This window comes from Sceloporus occidentalis, unplaced genomic scaffold (assembly GCF_023333645.1).
Source record: "Sceloporus occidentalis isolate IW3139 unplaced genomic scaffold, rSceOcc1.0.p SCAF_78, whole genome shotgun sequence".
Taxonomy (NCBI): Eukaryota; Metazoa; Chordata; class Lepidosauria; order Squamata; family Phrynosomatidae; genus Sceloporus; species Sceloporus occidentalis.
The window spans coordinates 626,556-640,121 of NW_028317058.1; the positions used below are offsets into that span (position 1 = coordinate 626,556).

Consider the following 13,566-nt stretch of genomic DNA (forward strand, 5'->3'; position numbering starts at 1 on the left):
GAAAAAAAAATAAAGAAAATAAAAAATACGGCAGGGGGAGGGGGGTCGGTTTATGAAAGAAAAAAAAACTTTTAAAGAAACCAAAATGTTTCTATTTTAGGTCTAACAAAATCCACTGGTGGCTAATTTGAAATCAGTTAGCAAACCAGAGGTGGATTGATTCAAACGTCTATAAATAACCATCTACATTGAGGGCCACCATGTAAGAAGAGCTGGCACTGAATGTGTTAAAGTTCATTTATGGCCAATAAGGGAATAGGAGGTAATTTGTAATTCAAGTTTTATTTTAATTTCCTCTCTGATAGCTAATAAAGCAAGTCTCAATTTCACACTTCAGCCAACTGGGAAATTTGCAAATAGACTCTGAAAAGAGTTTTTTCGCCCCCCCCATTCTGGTTTTGTGCAACTCGGATGCAGAGCCCGTATTCGTGCCGTGAAGAGAGACAGTGCATCTTTAAAAGGGGTTTCTAGCTGCACTCTATCAACTTGGCGAGGCTGTCTCGCAATTCCGTGAGTTCGAAGATTTTGCCATCCAAGATTTCTAAAAGTGTCTTCAAGTTATTGCGAAATTCTTCTTGCTCGTTCTGACTTTTCTCCAAGCGTTGCTCGAAATCCGTCAGCTGCCCTTCCAGATCTTTGTTCCGCGTTTCAACCTCCTAGAAGTTTAAGGGGAAAAAATGAAAATGTCATTTTTTTTTCTTTATTTATATATATATATTGGGTGATTCAGTTAAAAAATGAATAAAAGATTACATTACAGGAACACATTTTTGGGATGAATTTTAGTTTTGTTTTTTTTAAATAAATACATACAGAATCATAGAATTTGCAGACAGATAAGAACCATTCAGCCCATCTAGTCTGCCCATTTTTCCTCAGACCTTAATCAGTCCTTGGTCTTGCCTTAGATTCATGATAGCCATATACCGATCCCATACACGTTTAAATTCCCTCTCTGTATTAGCCTCTACCACTTCTGCTGGGAAGCTGCTCCACTTACTACACACACACAGACAAGATTCTTACAATCTCAGAGGTTAATTTAATAGACGGTTTTGAAATCTTGATCCTTGCTGACTACCGCTGGTCTTGTGCTGGAATTCTGTGTGAATTTGTGAAATTAAAATACCATTGAAGATGTGTAACTAATCGCCAACAAGCTGCGGAGAGACCGGCTTTTCTAATTATTTTAAGTGGCCTAATTTCCCAGTGCTTTATATCAAAGCTTTATTCTTGGTCAATTAATTAAAGCTTATCAACATGTCATATAGATATATATATATATACACATATATATATATATATCCACAACTGCTGTTTCTATAATAGCAATGTTTGGATCAACACTGCAATTAGAAGCTTATCGCTCTTTATTCATTTTCATTTGATGAAATACTGAATCTGCATAATTAGGAAGATACTACATTTTATGCTAAGCTAAGCATTTTGAAAGTCGAAAGCTAAAGATGGAGATGTTCTCCACTGTGTGATGCCACGGAATAAAGCCGTCATACCCGGGAACTGTCCTACTTGCATTCCCAGGTATGCGTACCATCTTGGGCTATCAGCTGGCATTAAACGGGCAAGCTTTGAGTAGAGGTGACGTTAAATGATAAGAATTGGCTATTGTATGGGAATACATGAAGCAAAGATAGTTGAGGTCAGATGTGTTGTTTTGTACCTACAACGGAGTGAAAAGAGAAGGACACCTGAAACATTTGCCATTAATTTGACTAAATGGTCTTCATTCTTTCGTTATGACAACCTCATTATATCCAGAAATTTCACAGATCCTTCTAGATTGTATTATTAACAGCATCGGTTTAAGAGGGTGGAAGATAAGAGGAACAGCCTCCCAGCAGAAGTGACAGAGGTTAATAATGTAAGGGAATTCAAACATACACGGGATAAGCATACGTCTATCCTGAATCTATGATGAGACCAAGGGATAGGTTTGAGTCTCTACAGCAGGGAAAATGGGTAAACTAAATGGGCTGAATGGTTCTTACGTGCCGTCAAATTCTATGTTTAAATCCTCTGGGGTTGAGGGTAATTTTAGGGGTTGATATCGCATTAGGTACTGGCTTTTGGCCACCCAGGTTAGGGCAGTTGGCCATTTGCCAGATGGAGGTTCTATACCATTAGATTTTACATCTGCACCTTAGTACTCGCGATAGAATTACTTAAAACTCAGTATAGTACATATGGATATTTAACTATTTTAACATTTAAAGTCCCAGCGTATGTTACACCAAATTAATTTACAGCAGAGCTCACCATTTTTCATATTATATATATTTCTATAAACTAGCAGGAACTGAATATTAAGATTCTCTGTACCTATTAACTTTGCCCACATACCACTAGTACCCTAAAGCCACTCTGAACAATACTTTAGAAGCGCTTCCATCGGGTGCACTAGTGATAGTAGTAATGTATTCTATGGGTAGACGAGGTATTATGCTTTGGACATATCTTGGCTGGCTTAAGCCATTTTAAACTACAATGGAACGGACATCGTTCTGTCAAATATCCCAGTTCTGTTCTGGTGATCTAGCAGTCTGCCCAGTCCTCTGCCAGAAACACAATGGATGCTGCTCTCATGCTAATTCCCAGTCTAGACATCTACACAGAATGTTGCTTCCGGTCTTTTTCCAAGGTTATTTTCTGTTTTATCTTTGCTGGACTTCCCTGGCATGGGTAACATGTCGCACAACGGACACTGAAATGATGAAGAAAATGTCAATATACTCTGATACCTCTAATTTTTGGCTCAAGGAATCTCTCTGATCTTGTAGCTCTTTTGCATGTTCAATTTCTTCTTTCATTCTTTCTATTTCCTAAAATAACAACAAACAAAGCGTGAGAGCGTATATTGCCAAGAACCCCAACCGTCACAAAATAACCAAAGCAAAGCATCAAACATAGAATCTTTATTTCAGCATTCTTCCTTTATTGTATTGCTATGAAATCATAGCTCTCATCATTCCCATCCGATAATACGCTGGGGGCAGGCTAGTCCAACTTGGACCGGCTCACTCTCAGAGGCAGGAGCGCAGTGGGGTCACATAATGTGACATTACATGACCCCTGGTAATAGAGCGGCTGCTCACACACTGTGTAAACTGCTATAAGGAAGAGCTTCAGGCAAAGTAAGGGTGTGATGTGATTGTGAGTGAGGCGTGATGGAGGGTGTGTGTGTGTATGTGCAAGTGTTAGTGTGTGTAGGCTGGGGTATATGCTACTCCGGGAGGGAGTACTGCCCCCCCACCCAGAAGCTGCCAGTCCTGCCCTGCTGGCCTAAATTGATGATAGCTGTAGACCAGGGCTGCACAACTCTAGTCCTCCAGGGCCGCAAACAAACCAGGGATCCTTGCCAGATAACAAGTAGTTTAAGGAATTTCTAATTCAGATGTCTGCTCTCAAGCTTGGGTATCCAATCAATTGTGGCCCGTTTAATTCCCTCTAAGACTGGGGTTGTGCACCCTTGCTGTAGACCAAACACATGATGTTGCAGTGGTCAACTACAGCATGTTTTCACATATTCTTTTGAACCTAAAACATTAAACCTTTCAATGTCACAGCATACAACAAACAGGTGCTGAACATTTTAAGGTATTTCATTAATGTACATCATTTGCAAGTGACCTGGGCCAGGCCTTTGTGAAGAATCTTGGGCCGACCCGGAGAGGCTGGAATAAGTATGTGTGTGTAAGTGTGAATGTGTATGTATTTGTATCTGTTAGAGTGTGTTACCAGGTGTGGAGGACAAGCTTTACCTGCCCCTGGACCAGAAGGTGCCAGCTCTCCCCTGACAGGTAAGTTTTAATAATGGTATTCTTAATGTGAGCTATTGACAGAACTAATAATAGTGTGGAACACAATAACATTTACAATCACGGGCTTTAAGTGTACAATTTACACAAATGGAAGACACCAGGCCACCATCTGGATATTGATGTTTTGTAAATGTATGATGGAGAACTACTTCCTAATTACTTCTAACTCACATGGACCATAGATTTATAAAATTAGTATACCTGGGAACTGTAATGATTTTATCTTAGTAAAGGGGTGCAGTATTTGACCATCCCCACCCCTAACCTGCTTTATATCCTACCGGAACAGACAGAGCTCAGGGTAGCCAAGAACTCCACCAGAACAGACAGAGATCAGGGTAGCCAAGAACTCCACCAGAACAGACAGAGCTCAGGGTAGCCAAGAACTCCACCAGAACAGACAGAGCTCAGGGTAGCCAAGAACTCCACCAGAACAGACAGAGCTCAGGGTAGCCAACCCTGGAAAGTTCCCCCGTATGCAAATTAGAACTCTGAGGAATCAGTGTGATCAAAACAGGGCACAATTAAAACATACAGAACACTGAGAATGCAAAATACCTCTTCTTTCTTTTTCAGAGTAGATTCCAATTCTTGTATGGTCTGATTTAATTCCGTTTTATGTGTTTGAACTGCGTTGGCTTGACTGCTTAGACACTCCAATTCACTCACCTGTACAAAAATAAGATCAAAGTGATTTATTTATGAGAAAGATGTGCGTGCTAACATAAAAAAACAAAGCCTGACAGCCCCATGAAAGAGTTTCTCACTAAAACTGTCAATTACTGTCGGAAATAAAATGTTTATTTTTAATGAGAATTACCGCGCACGGTACATAATGCAGTGTTTTACATATGCTTAAGATCAAAAGATCCACATGACTTGAAATCTCTTTTTTTAACAAGCGGAAGAGGTATCGTAATCCTGGTATTACAGATAAAAATTACAAAAGATTGAAATATAACATAAAAAAACGGAAGGGATCAATATATGCCAATTAATAACAATTAAACTATGTTTACTTTTAAGTAGCTCTTTAAAGATTTTAAATGTCTGTTTGAAGCCAGTACAAATTTAATTCCAAATCGATGGTAATGATATTTGCCACTAGGATGTGGCATTTGCTATGTATGAAAAATCTCGGAGGAATCTGTACAGCTGCCATCTGCCATCTCTGATTAACAGAGGAGTAGGTGTTAGGAAAAACATTAAGAGAGACATCACTAAGAGCACCAAAAAAATGAAATCTGTAATTAAAAGGTATAGATGCAGGGAAAAGCGACGAAAGAAGATTAAATAAGGCACACGCTATAAGGACATTTTAATGGACTATATATGTGCTTGTGGACTGCAAAATTCTCAGTGGGATGGAGTTTGGTGTCATAGGGATTCAAGTTGTAATCAGGACCATTTTTAACAGTAATTGGGGCCTGGACAAGTACTTAGTGCCCCCCTCAGACCCTAGTTTGTATGGCTGCGGGATGTACCATAGCAAGCTTCTCATACACATACAGACACACACACACAGGAACATACTTACATAGACACACTAACATGCTTACTTACACTCACACACACAGTCAAACAGTAACATACTTCACACATAATAACACACACATTTACACACAGTAACAAACCATCATACTTACACACATATATACAGAAACACCTAAACTTATCTGCAAAATAACAACAAAAACTTAAAAACAAAGTTCTGACAAAATAAAAGTATATTAATTGTAATTAGAAAATATATGACTATTTTGCTTTTTTGACCAATTTGCTAAAGCGTATTTGCTTAACACACTAGAGAGGTCAGTAAAAGTGTGTTAAGAGCAATTACAAGCCTATACACTATAGAACGGAAGCCTTTGTCATTATAAAAAAATATGTAAATTGTTAAAATTGTAAGATAATAGCAAGAAAGAACAGGATTTTCTGAACAAATATTGGAAATCTGCATACGAGAAGTATACCGCTGCTCAAAGTATCCCTCCATTTGCTGATGGGTGTATATATTGCATACAAGTTCTATAATTCTCTATAAGGCTCTAGCATCCCCACAATGTTCCTAATTTGCAGAAGTGGCTTTAATCCGTAATTACATGTCTTTCACTGCTCTTGATGCAGCTCTATAGCCCCTGGGTGATGGTTGCAGTTAATCAATAACGTGCTGTAATACGAATGGTATCTAGGTCAATACATTACCAAAGCAGCACTAATGGCCATTGTTTAGTAACCTCATCTATTTGCAGATTTAGCATTTGCTGTATTTTGTTTATAGCTAATGTTAAAACACATTGAAAGGAAAGCTGGAAATATAGAGTAGGGGTCATCAATGTACTTAAAGTTTGCTGTTTGTCCTCCAAACCTGGGAAATCTTATTTACATTTTACACTAAACACTATACACTTAACACCAAAAAAAGCCTGCTAACTGTATTAACTGATTAAAAAAAGAATAATAGATCAGGGACTTCCAACATAACAAATTAATTGAGAACATCAAAGTGCGGACGACATGAGATCTGCAGCTGCAACTGCACCTCCAACCAGAACAACACCTAGGTGTAAGAGGGAGTGAGACAGCCCGAGTTGGTGTGTGAGAGAGCATGAGTAAGAGTGAGAGAGTGTGAGTAAAAAAGTAATGAAATGCAAAGTAAAATGATGATGAAGGGAGATACAATCTATCTACACTGATTTTAATGCAGATTCGTAGCATGGCATCTACACCTAATACATATTAGATTTCAGACAAGCAGATTATATCATCACATGAACTTTTTTCAGTGTCCTTTCCTATTCACCTGTGTACAAAGTTTGAAAAGTGCTGTTATCACCTTGGCAACCAATGGAATGGTCCAGTCAGATGGAGTATTATATTGATATAACCAATTATATATATATATATATATATATATATATATATAAACAAAACCTTTTCTCACCCATTGGGTGGTATATGTCTCCTCATCCCAGGTGTTCTACGAGAGGCTTGGGATTTTATATTATATATACGATTTTTACAGCACAACTCCCATTATCCAAATGGAGCAACAAACATACAGCTCAGGAAAGCAAGTTTTAGAGGTGCTGTCTGTGACTCACTTTGACAGATCCCGGCGGCACTACATGCATGTTATTTTATTTATTATTTTCATTTATTCCATATATACAGTTATGAATATATTTCATCAGCTGATCATCATCATGTTTCTTACGCACAGTAATCTGTTGCACAGAATCCGTCGCCCCATCTCTTATAGTCTTGGTTTTACCTACATCTCCCATAATGCAATGCAGCCCATCCAATAAGCCTGTATCCCCTCCCCTGGGGTCAGGAAGCCTACACACAATCATGGTTATTCAGCTGGGCTCTCTTCCCTGTTTTACTACGCTGGGAAGTGATAAGTCTGTCCCGTTTCCCGTGGATGGAATATATCACAAACCGGTAACAGCATGTTCCCAACTGCTCGGGGATGCAGGGATCCAATGCCCTTGCAAGATGTCGGTGCTCACCCGTTTGTGGAGACGCTCTGCTTCCTCCTGATACGCAGCAAGCTGTTGTTTCCATTGTTTCACATTGGCAGTAGACTCCAGCAAGGCTGCTGTGAGCTTGGCATTGTTTCCTTTTAGCGTAGCCAGTTCTGCTTCCCAGTGCTTGTTGATGGCAGAACTGCAAGAAAGGAGCATATAACATGAGACCCAGTTCTGTTAGAGATAACATTATGTGCGGCTGTTTTATTAACACGAGTAGAAGGCATTCCAAAGCTGATGGAACAAGTATAGCCCTCATCCTGCCGTTACTGTCCCGAGAATATAGCCGAGGGTCATAGAGACTGTACTCCAGCGAGCGGTTAAGGTCAGCAAGTTGTACACACATTGCTTACAATAGCTAAGATGGATATGCAGTATTGTGAGACGCTTCGTGGTAATGACAGCAGTTATTGTAAAATGTAGGGCTTCCCCTTCCGAACTTTCTCCAAACAATGCAAGTAAAATACTAAAAAATACAATGTATTGTGTGATTGTTAATTTACAAAAAAATAAAGAAAAGCAATACAAATGACATCATTAGAGGTGGAATAGTACAACAACTAAAAAAGTCAATTATATAAAAAACAACTTGATATTAATCAGTAAAGCATTTACAACCGAGCAGCCCATTGTGGCTAAGATAAATACTCAAACCTAATCAGTATATATATATACCCTCAGTCCTTGGTCTTGTCTATCCAGTGGAAGTTTATACCCCCCCCCCCCATATTAGCTTTTGCCACTTCTGCTGGGAGGCTGTTCCAATTTATCTACCAATGTATCAGTAAAGTAAAATTTCCTTACCCTACATCTAAGCCTCTGACCCTTTAGTTTTAGATTATGACCTCTTGTTCTAACATTCTCCTGGCGTGACAATGTATAGCCCTTTTATTAAGCTTTATTGTTTCACCTACTCCACTGAATGTAAAATGTAGATCTATTCATATTTTCAAAGGGGTTTACTTAATTGTCATGTGACACAACTGCAGAATATGATTTTTGTTACTTTATTATATTAAACCTTCATTGTAAATAATACAATGCCGGATCATCTTGTTTTCTAAACATGCTAGACAGCTTATTTCATATGTTATCTAAATTGAATGGTACTTTTTTTAACCGCTTTATGGGGTGAAACAGCTTCTATAGACTTTTAATGTTGATTTTTAAATAAGAAAAGAGGAGAACAGATTCACTCTCCATTTAAGTGTAACGACCAAAGGAAAAAATGAAGAAAACAAATCTTCTAAGAGATTATAGTGAATAAGTAAAAAATCACCGTTTTCTAAAAATAAAAACATGAATGAATCCTGGTGAGTTTTATTTCCAGCATCTCATTGCTTAAAATTAATTAATTTAATGGGATACTTCATGCTGCTAGACCAGGGGCGTCCAACATACGGCCCGCGGGACCTCGAGGAGCGGCCCACGTGAGATCGGCAGCCAGGATCACAAGAGCCCTGCTGCTTACTTGTGGGAGGGTCTATTCTCTGCTCCAGTCCTGCTTCCTTTGTGGGGAGAACGAGGGAGGCCGCGCCCCCTGCTGAAGTCTGTGAGCGGCATCGAGAGCTGTAGAGCAGGTAAGGGGGCGGGGGAGGTTGTGTGAATGAGTATGTCTGATTGAGGGCATGATTCTGTGAATGAATGAATTTGTGTGTGTGTGATAGCATGGATGTGTAAGTGCTGGAACCTAGGCATGCCAAGTCTGCCAGTACATGCTGAAACCTGGCTAGTTGCCCCCTTGTGTATTGATGCTGCCAGCAGTAAGGGGTCTGCACTTACAGCCACCCTGTACCAGCATATACTGGCTGACTTGGGATGATAGGAGTGTGATTGCTAACAGCTAACAGCAATCTGCTAACAGCAATCACACTCCTATCATGCCAAGTCATATTGTTGATTTTTGTCCAATTGTGGTGTGTTACTTTTAATAAAAGTGTGGTTACACACTAAAATTGGACAAAAAATACAATGCCCAGCCAACCAGTACATGCTGGAATCTGGGTATGCCTGAGATTGCTGTTAACAATCATAATATATAATTTTTTTGTACAACTTTGGTGTGTAACTTACTTTTATTAAAAGTGTGTGGGGGGGTCACTTTCAGTTTCGGCTAAGTGAACCCTGAATTTTCGGTTTTGGTCCAGAATTTTCATTTTAGTGCATCCCTAAAATAAATAGAACTATTTTATTTTTACTTATCCAGAATCCTGAATCTGTAGGCCCAGAAATCCCAGAAATCAGTGAGAGGAAAAGTAAAGGTTTTGTGTCATTTACTTTATTTTAATCTGCATACTTTATTAAAGGCCATATTTTCTCTCAGTGAAAAATGAGTGCGGCCCGCGCACGTATACAATTCTGATGAAGTGGCCCACTGCAGAAAAAACTTGGACACCCCTGTGCTAGACCATAAACTCACGCCATTCCATGTTGAAAATTGTCATTAGAATTAATGCAAGTCATTACAGAATTGCTAGCTAGTCCTCTGCTAAAAATTCCCAGCCAAAGGCTATGAAAGCACTGTTATTTTCTGCTAAGTAGGTCAGTTATGAAAAATAAATCCCAGTGGTTTCACCATATGGAGCTTTTTTTGGCATAGAAGAAAGGCATGCAAATATTTAAGCTACAACAAGCATATGATTTTATCTATGACATAATGACGTCTTAAAAGCATGATTTTATTTTGTCATATATATATAAGCTTGTAACTATTTTCTTCCCTCAAGAGAATTGTAGATAAACAGTGATGTAGGAACATCAGAAGCAGTGGTGTAACTAAAGGGGTAGCCACTCTGATGGGGCTCGAGGGCGATCCCTGCGACCTCCTGTTCTGTGTCTCCTTGTGCTGGTTCTAAACAATTTTGACGTCACGTGACTCTGTGGTGAAACCGAGGCTGCTTGCACAGTATGCAGACAGCGGACCTAAAGCTGCAGATGTAAGGGGGTGCGGGAAGGAGAGGGTAGGTAAATGTAAAAATGTTTGTGAGCATGAATGTCTATGTATAAGTGTATGTGAGCATGAATGCCTATGTATAAGTGTATGTGAGCATGAATGTCTATGTATAAGTGTGGGTTAACATGAATGTCTATGTATAAGTGTATGTGAGCATGAATGCCTATGTATAAGTGTATGTGAGCATGATGTCTATGTATAAGTGTGGGTTAACATGAATGTCTATGTGTAAGTGTGTGTTAACATGAATCTGTATGTGAAAGCAGTTGTATGTATAAGCATAAATGTGTAAGTGTTTGTGTGTTCGGATAGATGTGTTTGTGTAGGTGTTTGTGTGTGAGCATGTATGTGTAAGTGGAATCTTGTTAATTAGGTTGGCAATTGGTTGGGATAAGTGGGAGTTGTAAAAATAATATAATATAAAAAAATGCATTTATAGTTTTGTGTTCAAAATGCCCAATACGTATAGTGTGGAGGAGGCTTAGGCCATTCTGGGATGAGATTCAGACACGGCCTCAGATAGTGAGCAGATTATTAATTCCTCAAGCAACAGTTCGGGGGGCTCTGCTACCAGCCCGCAACCCTCAAAAAGAAACGTACAGGCTCTGTGTCACCATTTTGTGCAACTAGACGGCAACCCCATTCACGGCAACCCCAAGCATCACAGAAAATATAAAAGACAGTCAATTTGTCTTGAGAGGAGAACATGTGTACTTTGATTTGATATCACATCATACTTTTTGTCATACAATGTTGTGAATCAGGCTAATTCCAACTTTGATATACTTTGCCTTTCTTGACTTATTTGCACATTATCCTCATAAGCAGCCTTCCTTCTGAAAAATCTAATTTTCTTATGTTTCATCTACTTGACATTTATATAAAAGCAATAACTTTTTATTTGCACTTCTGCAATCACAATTCCCTATTCTGTTTTTTGTAACCAGGGTCACCTTTTTGAGATTCTGCCACATTGGTAATAGATTAAAGGCTATTCAAGAAGCTCAACTGCAAATCTTATTCCCATCATACGGGGTCTGATCACAAAATGCCTCATTATATACAGAGGTACAGCTACATATCAGATAAGACGCAGTCTAACCATTAATGCATGCCTTCTCAAAGCCATAATCACTTCTAAACCAGTTATTATAGAGTTTGCAGGACTTATGCTTCTCCTGTTTCCTTGGAAACCATCATAGGCAAACTACACACAATCAACATCACTTATATATATATATAGATAGATATAGATATAGATATACACATTACATTTACATTACATTTATTTATAAAGCGCCGGCAGTTTACGTAGCGCTGTTACAGTCAGTAGAACAAATTTCACATACAGTTACACATACAATAACAAACTGGTGCAAAGGAGAGGAGGGCCCTGCTCTTGCGAGTTTACAATCTAGTCAGTGGTTGAGGGGGAAGTGAGACAATAGGAGAGGACGGCTTGGATGGGGATGAATTGATCTGGTTCCGATGATGTGTTGAAGCTGTTGATTGTTCAGATGGCTTGATTATGATGGTTTAGTAATTTTAGTGATTGTGGTCTCGTTGGAATGCTGTGGACAGTTCAAGATTGTAGAGAGGGAAGCAAAGTATTTGTGGAGAACAAATAAGTTGATAATCACTCCAGCAGTTCGGATGCTGAGGGTTGAAGGGAAACTGGACGATAATTTGATGGGGTTGTGATCAGTCAAGGGTTTGTTTAGAATGGGTGAAATGATAGCATGTTTAAATGGATGGGAATATACCAGAGGAAAAAGAGAGATGAAAGTTATTGGTTAGAGTAAGGACACTAGCGAGGGATGGTAGGAGATGCGAAGGTACAGGGTCAAGGAGGCAGGTGGTGAGGTGGGAGGACGAGAAAACCTCAGAGACTTCAGTAGTGGTGACTGGACTGAAGCAGTTGAGGGTGGCTTGTGAGGAGGACGGAGGTTGGCATACCATATGAAATACCATATGATGGGGAGGATGTTATCCCTGATGGTGTCAATTTTGTTTTTAAAGTGGGTAGCAAGTTCTTGGGCAAAGAGACTGGCTACACTGCTACACACAATGTGCAATTTAAAGCTCTCTATTAACTATAGTATCTTATAATGTAATAGCTGGGAAAGGCTGTCACATAAGGAAAACATGACCACATTCTCTCTATGTCAAATCCATGTTATTTTTATGCTGTACGTTTTTTGGGGGGGATTTATTCAAAAGAGAAAGTTGTGGTTTTAACTCTCACTTCACTGTACATTATGAAGGGCAGACACTGGCACATTTCTCCATTGTGAATATCTGTGCTAAGCCTGTATAATGCTTAATTTAATGTGTAAGGAAACTGTGAAGAAATTTTGCTAATTTAACTATACATTCTACACAGCCTGATTGCCGCTACATTGAAACACATTACCCGTTTCTATGTACTTCTTCAAAAGAGCTTGGACAGAACATCTGGAAATCCTTGTCTGGCTGGGAGAAACATTGCTGATGTAGTATAACTACCTTGTGTTTTGTTGCTGTGCTTTTTTTTAAGCGATCACTTCTAGTGATTGCTACGGAGACTCCTCATAGGGCTACTATGTAACGGTTAAATAGTGACATCACTTGCCATCAATCGCCAGCACACAGTACAAGGGCTGGTTAGAAGGAGATCCATGGTTTCCCCAACCGGCACTGCTCCCCTTGATTAAATCACCTCAGACGACTGGCTTCGCCACCTTGTACTGAGACTGGCCCTGGTACCACGTATGTAGCTGGTATTCTAAGATTTAAGTCAACTTAAATCTACCTATAGCACATTTTTTTTGTCAATTGGTAAAATTATTGTAGATAATAATAGATAATAATAATAATGCATTTAAATTGTTATCTAATGCAGGGGTTGTGGACAGCCTGTGGCAGAGCCAGCATTATATAATTAGTTTCCTGTCCTTAACCCCCCAACTCTTACAAGGCTGCCTAAACCAATCAACAATAATCAGCAAGTTAACAGGAGAAAGATAACTTAATGAAGAGGGATAATCACGGAGATCCTGGTAAAAGGAATATATGAAACCTTTCCCCATGGTATACAGAAAAGGTGGTTTTCTAATAAATATTTATTGCTTATGTAAATATCACTAAAGACGTTTACTAACTGTATAGTTAGTCAGTCAGTCCTCTTTAACTGTAAAATAGGCATATAATAAAAAATACATGTAGCAAACAAGCCTACTTAGACATCTGGCACAGCGTTGGT

The 13,566-nt window shown here is 39.1% G+C and overlaps 1 protein-coding gene across 1 annotated transcript in view; it reads right to left on the bottom strand.

The window, feature by feature from the left end:
* Positions 1-467: 467 nt before the first annotated feature.
* The window catches only part of LOC149285489 (homer protein homolog 1-like), a 33,345-nt gene continuing 20,246 nt past the window's right edge, over positions 468-13,566 (bottom strand). The window contains exons 5-8 of the mRNA XM_089495264.1: positions 7,355-7,511; positions 4,398-4,508; positions 2,760-2,840; positions 468-656 (exon numbers count right to left, since the gene is read on the bottom strand). Coding sequence (XP_089351390.1) covers positions 468-656; positions 2,760-2,840; positions 4,398-4,508; positions 7,355-7,511 — 538 coding nt within the window. The remainder of the gene's footprint in view (positions 657-2,759; positions 2,841-4,397; positions 4,509-7,354; positions 7,512-13,566) is intronic.